General features: G+C 47.5%; 2 protein-coding genes across 8 annotated transcripts in view; one reads left to right on the forward strand and one right to left on the reverse strand.

Annotated features, from left to right (window-relative positions):
- LOC117677714 (uncharacterized) overlaps window positions 1-12,472 on the reverse strand; it is a 53,826-nt gene that overhangs the window by 20,828 nt on the left and 20,526 nt on the right. For 2 of the 5 annotated variants that reach the window (XM_087876540.1, XM_087876543.1), the window contains exons 2-3: window positions 3,475-3,685; window positions 338-429 (exon numbers count right to left, since the gene is read on the reverse strand). Coding sequence is in view for 1 of the 5 variants with exons in the window: in XM_034438107.3 (XP_034293998.2) it covers window positions 338-429; window positions 2,055-2,159 (197 nt within the window). In the remaining 4 variants the exon portion in view is untranslated. Of the gene's footprint in view, window positions 1-337; window positions 430-2,054; window positions 2,514-3,474; window positions 3,686-5,945; window positions 6,303-8,754; window positions 8,814-12,472 lie in introns of those variants that run through there. The other 3 variants (XM_087876542.1, XM_087876541.1, XM_034438107.3) reach the window with 3 other exon arrangements.
- Window positions 5,105-12,472, forward strand: part of RASGRP4 (RAS guanyl releasing protein 4) — a 28,197-nt gene continuing 20,829 nt past the window's right edge. Inside the window, exons 1-5 of one of the 3 annotated variants that reach the window (XM_034438105.2) lie at window positions 5,105-5,521; window positions 7,646-7,848; window positions 8,703-8,808; window positions 10,454-10,516; window positions 11,166-11,297. In XM_034438105.2, the coding sequence (XP_034293996.1) occupies window positions 5,499-5,521; window positions 7,646-7,848; window positions 8,703-8,808; window positions 10,454-10,516; window positions 11,166-11,297 (527 nt within the window). In that variant the 5' untranslated portion in view covers window positions 5,105-5,498. The other 2 variants (XM_087876545.1, XM_034438106.3) reach the window with 2 other exon arrangements.

Here is a 12,472-nt window from a genome sequence, read left to right on the forward strand (position 1 = left end):
CAGTGGTACAAGGGTGCGGTCTGCTCGCTGTAAATTCTGTGGACATAGCACTGATCATACTACCTAGCTGGGTCATGAAACGTCTGCAAGAAAATCCCCAAGCTCAGGGAGCACCAAGGACCCCCGCCGTTCAACCCCGACCTACCAATATTCTCTTCTATTGGCAAGTAAAGCTCCTTATCTCCTTAGAACACCCAGAACTGACATAATATCCTGCTCCCGAATTAGAGTTTGCAGTTCCCAACAGGTCTCTTTCCCCCCCCCCAATTAATTGAGAGGAAGGATTTTTCTTGGGATTATCCAGGATGTGTAGAGAAGGGCATCCAACATTACTCACTCTGGCACACCTTCGACATGTTGCGAAGGACGCAGCGAGGGTAGCGGGATGCCAAACAGCCCCGAGGTTGGAAAACACCCACCTGGAGCCTTCTGTAATAGAGGGAAGAGCAATTAAACCGTCAAACTGTTGCCTTGATAACTAAATATTTCCTTTAGATGGTGCAATTTAAAAAAATAAAATAAAAATCTGCTGACGTTTATAGCCTAGCAAACGGGAACATTTGGGGGGTACAGTTAGTCCTCGACTTACAACAGCTCATTTAGTGACCCTTCGAAGTTACCGCAGCACTGAAAAAAAAAAGCGACTTATGACCGTTTTTTGGCACGTATTATGACCGTGGCAGTATTCTCCATGATCCAAATTCAGATACTTGGCAACCGATTCATATTTATGATCCAGTCAGAGCTGAAGAAGCTTCTTGGATGAGAAGCGAAATGTCTTCAAAAGAAAAAAACAAGGAAGTCCGGTTGCCTCTTGAAAAAAACAAGAGCCCCTTTGGGATAACCATGGCCTGGATGACGGAGAATCTCTAAAAAAAAACCAAACATCTGAACTATTTAAGATAAATTCTAGGTTACAGAAAAGCAATCTGGGACTGCCTGTATCTCACCTGGCGGCCCCCAGGGGCAGAGCCTTCTCTGTGGGGGCACCTACGATCTGGAACGAGCTCCCCCCGGAGATACGGAGGATCCCGGATCTGTGCACCTTCCGTCGTGCGCTTAAGACTTTTTTATTTCAGCAAGCTGGCCTGTCCTAAATCTTCTCCCCTTTTTAAATGTAAATTTTAATTTGTTTTTAAATTATGGGGTATTTTAAATTCAGCCAAATTATTTAATTCGTTTTTAATCTATTTTTAAATTTTTGTATTTATGTGTTTTATCTTGTGGCTGTTCACTGCCCTGAGTCCTTCGGGAGAAGGGCGGTATAGAAATTTAATAAAATATAAATATAAATAATATCAAGAAAACCTATGCAGTGACACCCATGATAGCACTTATGAATGGGAGTGGAAAAAGTGGATAGACTATGTGCAGAATAAATATCAAACTAGGAAATATCAGATAGCTTTTAACTGAAAGTATTATATAGGGATAGAACTTTGTGAAGATTTGAAAAATATACAGGGGGTGGAGGAGTTCAAGTCTTATAAAATGTGATTTTGATTTGGATTATATTTTGTGGAAGTCCTGGGGGGAGGGGAGGGCTAGGGGGGGTTAGGGAGGGTTAGGGGGGGGGAAATTGGGGAGAAAAATGTATTTGTAAAACTTTTTCAATAATAAAAAAAAAGAAAACCTATGCAGTGACACCCATGATAGCAGGGTTCCAATATTTGAGGGGCTGCCACAAGGAAGAGGAGGGAGTCAAGCTATTCTCCAAAGCACCAGAAAGCAGGACAAGAAGCAATGGATGGAAACTAATCAAGGAGAGAAGCAACTTAGAACTAAGGAGGAATTTCCTAACAATTAACCAGTGGAACTGCTTGTCACCAGAAGGCGTGAGCGTTCTAACACTGGAAGTTTTTAAGAAGAGATTTGGACAACCAGTTGTCTGGAATGGTATTGGGGGGGGGCTTAGACTAGAAGACCTCCAAGGCCCCTTCCGACTCTGTTTTTCTGTTATTCTAGCAGACTCAAGATGGACTCCAAGGAAATTTTACTTTTAAGATCCATTTTTATGAAGCTCCTTTTAACTCTTCAAGCAAAGCCTTACTCACCTGTCTGGGGCTGGTCTTGGAAGGACAGACACAAATGCCACTGCTGGAGAGATAGGAGATGATGGCTTGTGAAACTTTGCTCGGTTTGTTCTCTGGACCGGACATGGTTCTCGCTAGGCGGGACGTGACATTTCGCACAAGGTAGCCTAGATGGCCTTTAAAACGTTCCTTTTCCGTATCTCGGAAAGACACAAGACTTGCTTTCCAGGGCAAGTTTGGAAAAACCAGCAAGGGCAAGGTTAGAGCAAAAGACAAGAGGTGGAAGGAAGCCCAAGCCAACCGAATTAGTCAACTCAAATTCCCAGGGCCTACAACTGGGATTGAGAGTCAACCGCGTTCGAGTAAAACCCAACGGAACCACATTCTTAATTTTGGGAGCCCCGATGGAAAAACTGCTGGTTTTTCCACTTTCTTAGAGAGGTCGATCTGTTGTAGAGAGAACCTCAGAATGTCTTCTAATGAGAATCTTTTTTTTTTTTTTTTTTAAATAGCAATGAAAAAACCTAAACCGTTTCAACTTTAGGGCTTATCTATACCTTTTTCCACAACGCAGACCAGATTTAGTCTTCCTTTCCTTTGAACTAAGCTCTCTTTTAAGACACAGAAAGTTTAGCTTTTCCCCACCTACAAAGCGTAACCACAATGGGGAAGGTAAAAAAAAAAAAAAACCAACCTAAACCCAACAGACTTCGAAAGAAAGACAGGTGGGGGGGGGGAAAAAAACCCCCAGCCTTTTCCAATTTATAAATTCCCTGCAGAGGGGAAAGAAAATATTTAAAGGGGCGTAGCTCCTGGAAGGGAACGGAAAGAAAAGTACTTGTGAAAGGAAAATATAACTAGCAGAGGGGATCCCTGGCAGTTATAGGGATCCAGTGATAAAATACATGGAAATCAGAAGGTCTGCTTCTGGATTGGCTGGAGCAGTGGTGGGTTTGCAAAATTTTTTTACTACCGGTTCTGTGGGCGTGGCTTGGTGGGCGTGGCAGGGGAAGGTTACTGCAAAATCTCCATTTCCAGCTGGGACTCGGGAGGCAGAGAATAGATGGGGACGAGGCCAGTCAGAATTTTTACTACCGGTTCTCCAAACGACTCAAAATTTCCGCTACCGGTTCTCCAGAACTGGTCAGAACCTGCCGAAACCCACCTCTGGGCTGGAGGCCTGTGAACGAAGGTGTAACAATCTACAATGTGGGATCCAACATGTCATTTTCCTGGAGTAAACTTGTATTGGAAGGAATATACTTTTTTTGTTTTGGGGTTAATTATTCTTAAATCTGATAGCGTTAACTGGGTTGCAAACAGGAAAACCGACTTCTCTTTCTCCTTCCCCTTTATTAGAATGGTCTACTCCTGTGATTTTTTTTGCCTTTTCTTGTTCAGCCGCTGAAGCTCCTCCTGCTTCAGAGAGAAACATTCTCACCTGTTGTTCAGGTATGCAGAGCAAATAGCTGAGGGAAGCACTCAGACCAATGGAAAGACGCTTGTTCCCAGTTTTCCTGGGTTTGGCTCCCTTGTTTCTCGGAATGTGGTCCTCCTCTGGGTTTGGCCGAGGGTGTCTGTGAAGCCGACCGTTGCAGATTCCTGCCCAGCGTGGTTTGGGTAAATGCTGAGACAGGTTTGGTCAAGGAGGCCTGGTTAGAAAAATGGACATTAGTTAATGCACAAGAGGGGTGGATTCAGGGTCTAGCTGTGGCTCTCAAACTTCTGCAGTTGGGGAGCGGAGAGAGAAAGAATAAAAGAAGGAAAAAGAAAGGAAAGGAAGATAGGGAGGGAGGGAGGAAGGGAAGGAAGGAAGGAAGAAAGAAAGGGAAGGGAAGGGAAGGAGGGAAGGGACAGAAGGAAGGAAGGGAAGGAAGGAAGGAAGAAGGAAAGGAAAGGAAAGGAAAGGAAAGGAAAGGAAAGGAAAGGAAAGGAGGGAAGGGACAGAAGGAAGGCAGGAAGGAAGGAAGGAAAAAAGGAAGGAAAAAAGGAAGGAAGGAAGGAAAAGGAAGGAAAGGAAGGAAAAGGAAGGAAAGGAAGGAAGGAAGGAAAAGGAAGGAAAGGGAGGGAGGGAAGGAAGGAAGGAAAGGAAGAAAGGAAGGAAGGAAAGGAAGGAAAGAAAGGAAAGGAAGGAAAAGGAAGGAAAGGAAGGAAGGAAAGGAAGGAAAGAAAAGGAAGGAAAGGAAGGAAGGGAAGGAAGGAAGGAAAGGAAAGGAAGGAAAGGAAGGAAGGGAAGGAAGGAAGGAAAGGAAGGAAAGAAAAGGAAGGAAAGGAAGGAAGGGAAGGAAGGAAGGAAAGGAAGGAAGGAAGGAAGGAAAGGAAGGAAAGAAAAGGAAGGAAAGGAAGGAAGGGAAGGAAGGAAGGAAGGAAGGGAAGAAGGAAGGAAGGAAGAGAGAAAGAGACAGGGGCAGTTAAGTGAGTTGTGCCCATTTTACAACCTTTCTTGCCACAGTTGTTAAGTGAATCACTGCATTTGTTAAGTGAGTCACACGGTCGTGAAGTGAATCTGGCTTCCCCCGTTGACTTGGCTGATCAGAAGGTCGCAAAAGCGGATCACCTGATCCCAGGGGCACGGCGACCGTCAGAAACACGAATCAGTTGCCGAGCCTCATGCCTATTTCCGATCACGTGACCACCGGGATACTGCGACGGTCGTAAGTGTTGAGAAACCGTCCTAAGTCACTCTTTTGCAGGGTCGTGGTAACCTGGAACGGTCGTTAAATGGACCGTTGTAAGTCACGGACGGCCTGTAACTCCTTCCCCCCCACACCTCTCTTCCTTTTAGGAGAGCTCAGTCCGAGGACCAGTCCTGACCGAGTCGCCTGTTGTAATTTCACACGGTCACTAAACTATCAAGTTGTAAGTTGAGGACTTAACTCTACCTGTAGAGTTAAAATCACCACGACAGAAAAAATTCACCTGTTGGGTTTTGGCCTAAATCAGTGTTTCTCAACCTTGGAAGCTTGAAGATGGGTGGACTTCAACTCCCAGAATCCCCCAGCCAGCGTTGCTGGCTGGGGGATTCTGGGAGTTGAAGTCCACCCATCTTCAAGCTACCAAGGTTGAGAAACACTGGCCTAAATGGTCAACGCACTGTGTGCAGGACTGATTAACCATAGAGTGAAAACTCACGATTTTAGTTCTACTTTTTTCCAGACACACACACACGCACACAAACGCACACACACACACAGACCACATCACATGCGTAACCCAGTTCCTTTTAACTCCACATCAGCACAAAAACCACTCGGTTTTGACTCAGCTGCCTCGCAGCCAGCCAGCCAGCGTCTCAGCCGTCCGACTTGTCTGTGCCTTGGCTCACGCCGACGGGAACCGTTTTGGCGCTTGGCAGAGAAATTCCCAGCGGAGAGGCAACCCGCCCTAATGGTCACAGCAGGCTAAAAAAAAAAAAAAAAAAGGACAGGATCCTGGTGAGCTAGCCCCCCCAAAAAAGAAAGAACTATGATTCGACGAGAGAGCAAGCGGTAAGCCGAATGCCTCGAAACCTCCTTTTCTTTCTCCTCCTCTTAGTCACCGGGAATTTCTTGGGTGCTTTCTAAGTTCCGTGTCATTCTGAGTAAGGTGAACACAACTTCATTTTGTCACTTCTCCTCTTTGGCATTGGTGTGGAAAAGGAGGAGTTGCCCTGCTCGGTACATCCTTCTGTCCTAGGAAATCAACCTTTCACAAGGTGCCCGTTTGGGAGAGGCCCTGGGCTGATGGGCATCTGGAAAGCTTTAGGCTCAGCCCGAAACTTAAAAGGGGGCAAGACTTTTCCTTATCTTCCCTTCGTATCCTGGAAAAAGGCTTGTATTTTTGTCGCTGGGACTACTCAGGTGCTCTCCCTCCTTGCTTACAAAAGCAGGAGAGCACGATCTGTTTCTCTGGCAGCTAGATCTTCCTTCTCACCTGCAGCCTGGGGGAACCTCATGGCTGGACGCCCGCAGGTAAGTTTCTTCTCAACTTGGCGCAACTTTAAGAGGAGAAGGGCCAGCTCTAAATTGGAAGATGACAGCTGTCCCATTCGGGGACAGCTGAATGTTGAAGGCCCCCTCAGGCCTGTACAATCCGGTGCCTAAGACCCCCCGTCGGAAGGATTTGAAACTTCTCTGCAGTTCGGCAGCCACCGTCCTGCCATTTATCAGAACGAAAATCTTAAAAAACAACTCCAATCGCATCTCAAGCCCGGGCTAGCCGGCCTTTTCAGCTCGCTGAGGTTTTCGGGATGTTGGAAATGCTTTTGCTTCAGAGGGAAGTTCCTAGTACAAGATCTGCAAGATGCAGCACGCAACAAGACAGAGGACGGGAAACTGGAGAGCTGGGTGGGGTGGGGTGGGGATGGCGGGGAAGGGCCGCAGGGTGATGGAAGAGGGTCTTTCCTTGGGGCTGAGAGGGGGCGCTTGGCAGAAATGCCCACAGTGCCTCCTATTTTCCTTGGGGCATAGCTGGCATTGGAAACAGCGAGGCAACATGAGGTTGCACACTCTTGTGTGTGTCTGTCCGTGTGCTGATGTGTTTGTGTGTGCGCGCCGAGCTCTTGAAATGGGCATTTGAGGAACTTGTGCAAGATCGTGGCGCAGGGTTGCAAGCAGTTTGCTTCAGAGGTCTGTTGCGGGCAATCAGCGGAGCCTCTCCAGAAAAAAAGCAATTGCAATAGCCCTTAGACTTATAAGGGCTCCTTATGTTCTCCTGGATGCGTGGCTGTCTCTAGAGGATCATGTGACGGCTGTGGCCGGGGGGCTTTTTATCAGGTTCGCCTGATCTACCAGTTGCGTTCCTTTCTGGATCGTGACTCCTTGCGCACGGTCACTCATGCCCTCGTCACTTCCCATCTAGACTACTGTAACGCTCTCTACATGGGACTCCCCTTGAAGAGCACCCGGAGGCTCCAACTGGTCCAGAATGCGGCCGCGCGGGTGATTATGGGAGCGACACAGCACTCCCATGTAATACCACTCCTGCACGAGCTGCACTGGCTCCTGGTGGTCTTCTGGGTGTGATTCAAGGTGTTGGTTACCATCTTTAGAGCGCTCCATGGCTTAGGACCTGGGTACTTACGAGATCGCCTTCTGCCACCGATAGCCTCCCACCGGCCAGTGCGCTCCCACAGAGAGGGACTCCTCAGGGTACCGTCGATCAAACAATGTCGACTGGCGACACCCAGGGGGAGAGCCCTCTCTGTGGGGGCACCTGCCCTCTGGAATGAATTGCCCCTGGAGATACGGATGATCCCTGACCTCCGTACCTTTCGCCGTGCCCTCAAGACGTTATTGTTCCAACAAGCTGGGTTGGCCTAAACATGAATTTTAATGGGCTGTTTATGTTTTAATGACGTTGGGGCCAAATTATTTAACGTGTTTTTAAATTGTTTTTAAATTTTATATGGGTACTTGTTTTATCTTTGGCTGTGCACTGCCCTGAGTCCTTCGGGAGAAGGGGCGGTATAAAAATTAGATTAAATAAATAAATAAATAAAATAAAATAAAATATACCGCTTTGCAGCCCTCTCTAAGCGGTTTACAGAGTTGGCCTCTTGAATGTATTACCTGGAACCCTGACTGACACCAGGTGGTTGAGAATGGCCAATAGCACAGCTGTTGCTTTTGCAGGAGATCGCGGACTGAAGCCGCTGGTAAGATGGATTCCAGCACCCTTCCAGGAGCCAGCAAGATCTACCGGCGGAAGAGCCGACGCCATATGACTTGCCCCAACCCCCGGGAGATCAACCAGGCTTTGGCCTCCATCAGCCTGGGAGAACTGAATCGTTCCTGCACTCTGGAGGAGCTGATTGAGAAATGCCTTCGCTCCTTTGGTACTGTGGCTGGAGGGGGGTGGGGGCATGAGATGGAGACCCCCTTTTGATTCTGGAGGGGTGGGGTGGAGGGGAAGATGTTGCATAAGGCTAGAGACCAAGGCTGATTCTAGTGCAAATCATGCCACAGATAGCCCAGGTTACCATCCAGGAAGCTGTTTCTTTGATGGTTTGTATTCTGCCTTGATTGTTTTTACAAATAACTCAAGGCGGAGAACACATATCCAACACAGCTTCCTTCTCCTATTTTCCCCACGACAACAACTCTGTGAGGTGGGTTGGGCTGAGAGAAAGAGAGATGGACTCTCCCCAAGGTCACTCAGCTGGCTTTCATGCCTAAGGTGGGACTAGAACTCACCGTCTCCTGGTGACTGGCCCAAAGGCATCCAGCTGGTTTTCATGCCTAAGGCAGGACTAGAACTTACTGTCTCCTGGTGATTGGCCCAAAGGTATCCAGCTAGCTTTCATACCTAATGTGGGACTAGAACTCACTCTCTCCTGGTGATTGGTCCAAAGTTATCCAGCTTGCCTTCATGCCTAAGGCAGGACTAGAACTTACCATCTCCTGGTGATTGGCCAAAGGTACCCAGCTAGTTTTCATACCTAATGTGGGACTAGAACTCGCTGTCTCCCGGTGATTGGCCCAAAGTCACCAGCTGGCTTTCACACCTAAGGTAGGACTTGAACTCAAGTGTCTCTTGCTTTCTAGCCAGGTACCTTAACCATTAGACCAAGCTCTTAAAGACCAGGCGCATACTGTATTATGGGGCAGATCTATCCCATTTCCTCATTTCTATTCAGTTCCATTTCTGCCTATCGACAGATCCCATTTAACGCCTGTCTTTCTTCCCCAGATGTGGATGGGAAGCTGTGCACCAGCGACTTCATGGTGAACATGACACTAACCGTTCATAGTTGGGTGGTCCCGTCTGCAGAGCTGGCTCGCCGTCTTCTGACTTTATATCCTTTGGGGGAACACAAAGAATCTCTCCTTAAAATATCCTCGAGGTGCCGTTTCAAGATGCAACATCTTCCTTTTCCCTTGAAGATGTTTCGTTTCTCGTCCGAGAAGCTTCTTCAGTTCTACATGTCAGTTCTTGGACGAGAAGCGAAACGTCTTTGAGGAAAACCCAAGGAAGTCCAGTTGCCTCTTGAAAAAAGTACTTTTGGGACAACCATTGTCTGAATGGCTGAGAATCTCCATAGACCCTTCTTAGAATGTCTTTCCAAAGGGATTGTTGGATATGAAAGAGTTTTCATATTTATTTATTCGCTCATTCATTTATTTATTGCACTTGTAATGCTGCCCATCTTACCAAAGGGGACCCCAGGCAGCTTACAGACACTGAATAAAATGCCGTATAAAACAAATTAAAACAACAGAGCTTACATTTAAAGAGCTTAAATTTAAAAATTCCCCGAAAGGCAAAAGGATTGCTTGCTGGTGACAAAGTCAAGGATTCCTTGACAAAAATTAGAATGACAAAACTCAGTTCTAAAGGGACTGATTTTGCATAAAATGGGTTGGTTCGCTGGTGGTGTAGTTTGTCGAGATGTTATTTTAGGTGGCTGTGTGAGTCAGGGCAGGCTACTGTTTATTCTTACAGTACATGATGTGAACCTGGATGTGGGGTTTTGTGCATTATAGGAAGCTAGCAAATTTCTTTTGTCCAGCCACCAATCGGACCTAAAGGAACAGCTTTAGAACAAGCATTATATACTTCAACGGCGTTCTGATTTATTTTAACCAGCACAAAAAGGATCTTGAGTTTTAGTACTTGCAATGAACGACAATTCCCAGTGAACGGTTTCTGGGTGAATTACTGGGGCTCCTCGAGAATTAACTTCCTAGGGAGCAATTATGCCAGTTAATTAGGGTAAGCTTTGTAGTGGGAGGCAGTATTGAACTGTTGAACAACGAAGGCAGCCTGACCTTCAAATACTCCAACAGATCAGAAATTACGTGGGGAAAAAAATGTTTCGGCGTTATGTCCTCTTAGTTAATAGGGTCCTGCTAGAACAGGGGTGTGAAACACAAGGCCTGCGGGTCAGATTCGGCTTGCAGGGTGCTTAGATCTGGCCTGTGGGCCCACTCTGGTAACAGCGATGGACTGATTCGCGGTGCCTCTGCCAGCGGAAACGGAGCTTGGGAGGGCCACACACAGGCCTCCTAGGCTCCGTTTTTGGCCATGATGGCTTCCTGCAGCTCTCTGCCAGCGGAAACGGAGCTTGGGAGGGCCACAAACAGGCCTCCTGGGCTCCGTTTCTGGCCATGACAGCCTCCTGCAGCTCTCTGCCAGCGAAAATCGAGCTCGGGAGGGCTCCGTTTTCATTGGCAGAGGACTGCAGGAGGACGTCATGGCTGGAAACGGAACCTTGATGAGTGATGTCGAGCTGGCCATGCCCACCCGGCCCCCCGAGATCAAACACAACCCTGATGCGGCCCTCAATGAAATTGAGTTTAACGCTCCTATGCTAGAAGGTCTCACATAGTAAAGGGACTCTGTTGAAAGGAAGGGATAGAAGTGCATTTCAGCAAAACAGATTCCTGAATCCTTTCCACATGAATTTGGAGAACAAATTAAGCCTTAACTTTATTGATCACATATCAGGAATCAGCCCAGGACAAGAATCCTTCACGTCAGCTGAGGATCTGCCACTTTGTCCGGTCTGAATTCTCTTCCCAATATCTTTTCTCTCTCTCTCCCCGCCCCCCCCCCACAAGTTTTCTCAACTTTGTCAACTTAAAATGTGTAGCCTTCAATTCCCAGAATTCCCCAGCCACCATGCTAGTAAACTTTTAAGATGTGTGTATTTCAAGGCCCAGAATTCTTTGGTTAGCAAGCTTGTAGACTTTAAGATGTGTAGACTTTAATTCCCAGCCTTCCCCAGCCACAAGATAGTAGACTTTAAGATATATGGACTTCAACTCCCAGAATTCTCTGGTCAGCATCTAGTAAACATTAAGATGTGTGGACTTCAAGTCCCAGAATTCCCCAGTCAGCAAGCTAGTAAACTTTTAAGATTTGTGGACTTCAAGTCCCAGAATTCCCCAGTCAGCAAGCTAGTAAACATTAAGATATGTGGATTTCAACTCCCAGAATTCTCCGGTCAGCAAGGTAGCAGACTTTAAGATGTGTAGACTTTTAACTCCCAGAATTCCCCAGCCACAAGCTAGTAAATTTTAAGATATATGGACTTCAACTCCCAGAATTCCTGTCAGCAAGCTAGTGAATGTTAAGATATGTGAACTTCAACTCCCAGAATTCTCCAGTCAGGCATGCAGCTCCAACCTGAACCTCTTGCTCTCTTTTCAGCTACTGGCTTGTGAATTATCCGGAGGCTTTTCACCTGGACCCCCACTTGGAGGAGGTGATCACAGAAATCTTGGAGGTGGTGAGGAACCAAGGCCCAGCAGGACACAACAATATGCTCGATACATCCTGCATGTGAGTGGCGACAACCAGTTCAGAGATGGGAATTGCTCCTTGGAAGGGACGGAATCCCCCATGCTGGCTGGGGGAATTCTGGGAGTTGAAGTCCACAAGTTTTCAAGAGTGGCCAAGGTTGCGCACACCTGCCCTATAGCAAACTTTATTTTGAATGCAAGCTCCTTGAGGGAAGAAGAGGAGAGGTCCAGGACGTTACCTATCCTTTTAAAAAAAAATCTTCTGATTCAATGGCAAGGAGGAGTGATTCAGTAGGTTCTCCAAAAATGTTACCAAATCATGATGAGGATGTAAAGCAGAAGGAAAGTCCAACTAACGTGTCACTTGGTGGAGATGAAACCAACAGTGACGAAAACTCATGGGTGTTGCCTTAACACCCATTCTGAGCTTCCATGGTGCTGCTAAGCCTTCTCCTATCCCTCAGGCACTTGAAGGCCCTGCTTCTCAGGTTCTCCTTGCCTGATCTCCAAGAGCTTGGCCTTCTCACCTCTCCAAAGCTTTCTGTTCAAGAGACATGGATCTCTGTTCCTCAGGAAAGCATCTGCCTTCTTCCATCTTCTCCTTAGACCCGTGATGGCGAACGTATGGCACGCGTGCCACCATATCGGTGGGCGCTCAGCTCCGCCAGCTGATTTTCAGGCCTTCTGGGCCCACCGGAAGTAGGGAAACAGGCTGTTTCCTGCCTCTGAAAGGCCTGGGGTGGGGGGAAGGCCATTTTTGCCCTCCCCAGGCTCCTAGCAAGGCTTTGGAGCCTGGGGAGAGCAAAAAACGGGCCTATCGGCCCCACCGGGCCGTCATGTGCCAAAAGTGGGGGAAAGCGCAGAGAGGTCCCGTGCACATGCACGGAGGGCAGGGCGCATAGAATTATGAGTGTGGGCACACACGCGCGTGACCCCCTCGCTCTCCCCCTGCTTTTGGCACGCAATGGCAAAAAGGTGCTTTAGACCATCCCGTCTTCCCACAACTATGCATGGAAGCTAACATTTCTCCAGTTAGCTCAGGTGCCTACCATCCACACCCTAGCAGTGTGTTGGTCTTGTTTACAGAGAGCGCACTCTGCATTTCCACAAAGAAGTCCTCTGGTCTTGTGAATCTTTGGATACTCCTGTCCTGCCCCTGTCAGAGCCTGAATCTGGGATTGGGGGCAGGGGGGAAGATGAGCTGGAACTGGAGCC

The sequence above is a fragment of the Pantherophis guttatus genome, chromosome 10 (genome assembly GCF_059756535.1).
Source record: "Pantherophis guttatus breed Tessera chromosome 10, ASM5975653v1, whole genome shotgun sequence".
NCBI classification, from domain to species: domain Eukaryota; kingdom Metazoa; phylum Chordata; class Lepidosauria; order Squamata; family Colubridae; genus Pantherophis; species Pantherophis guttatus.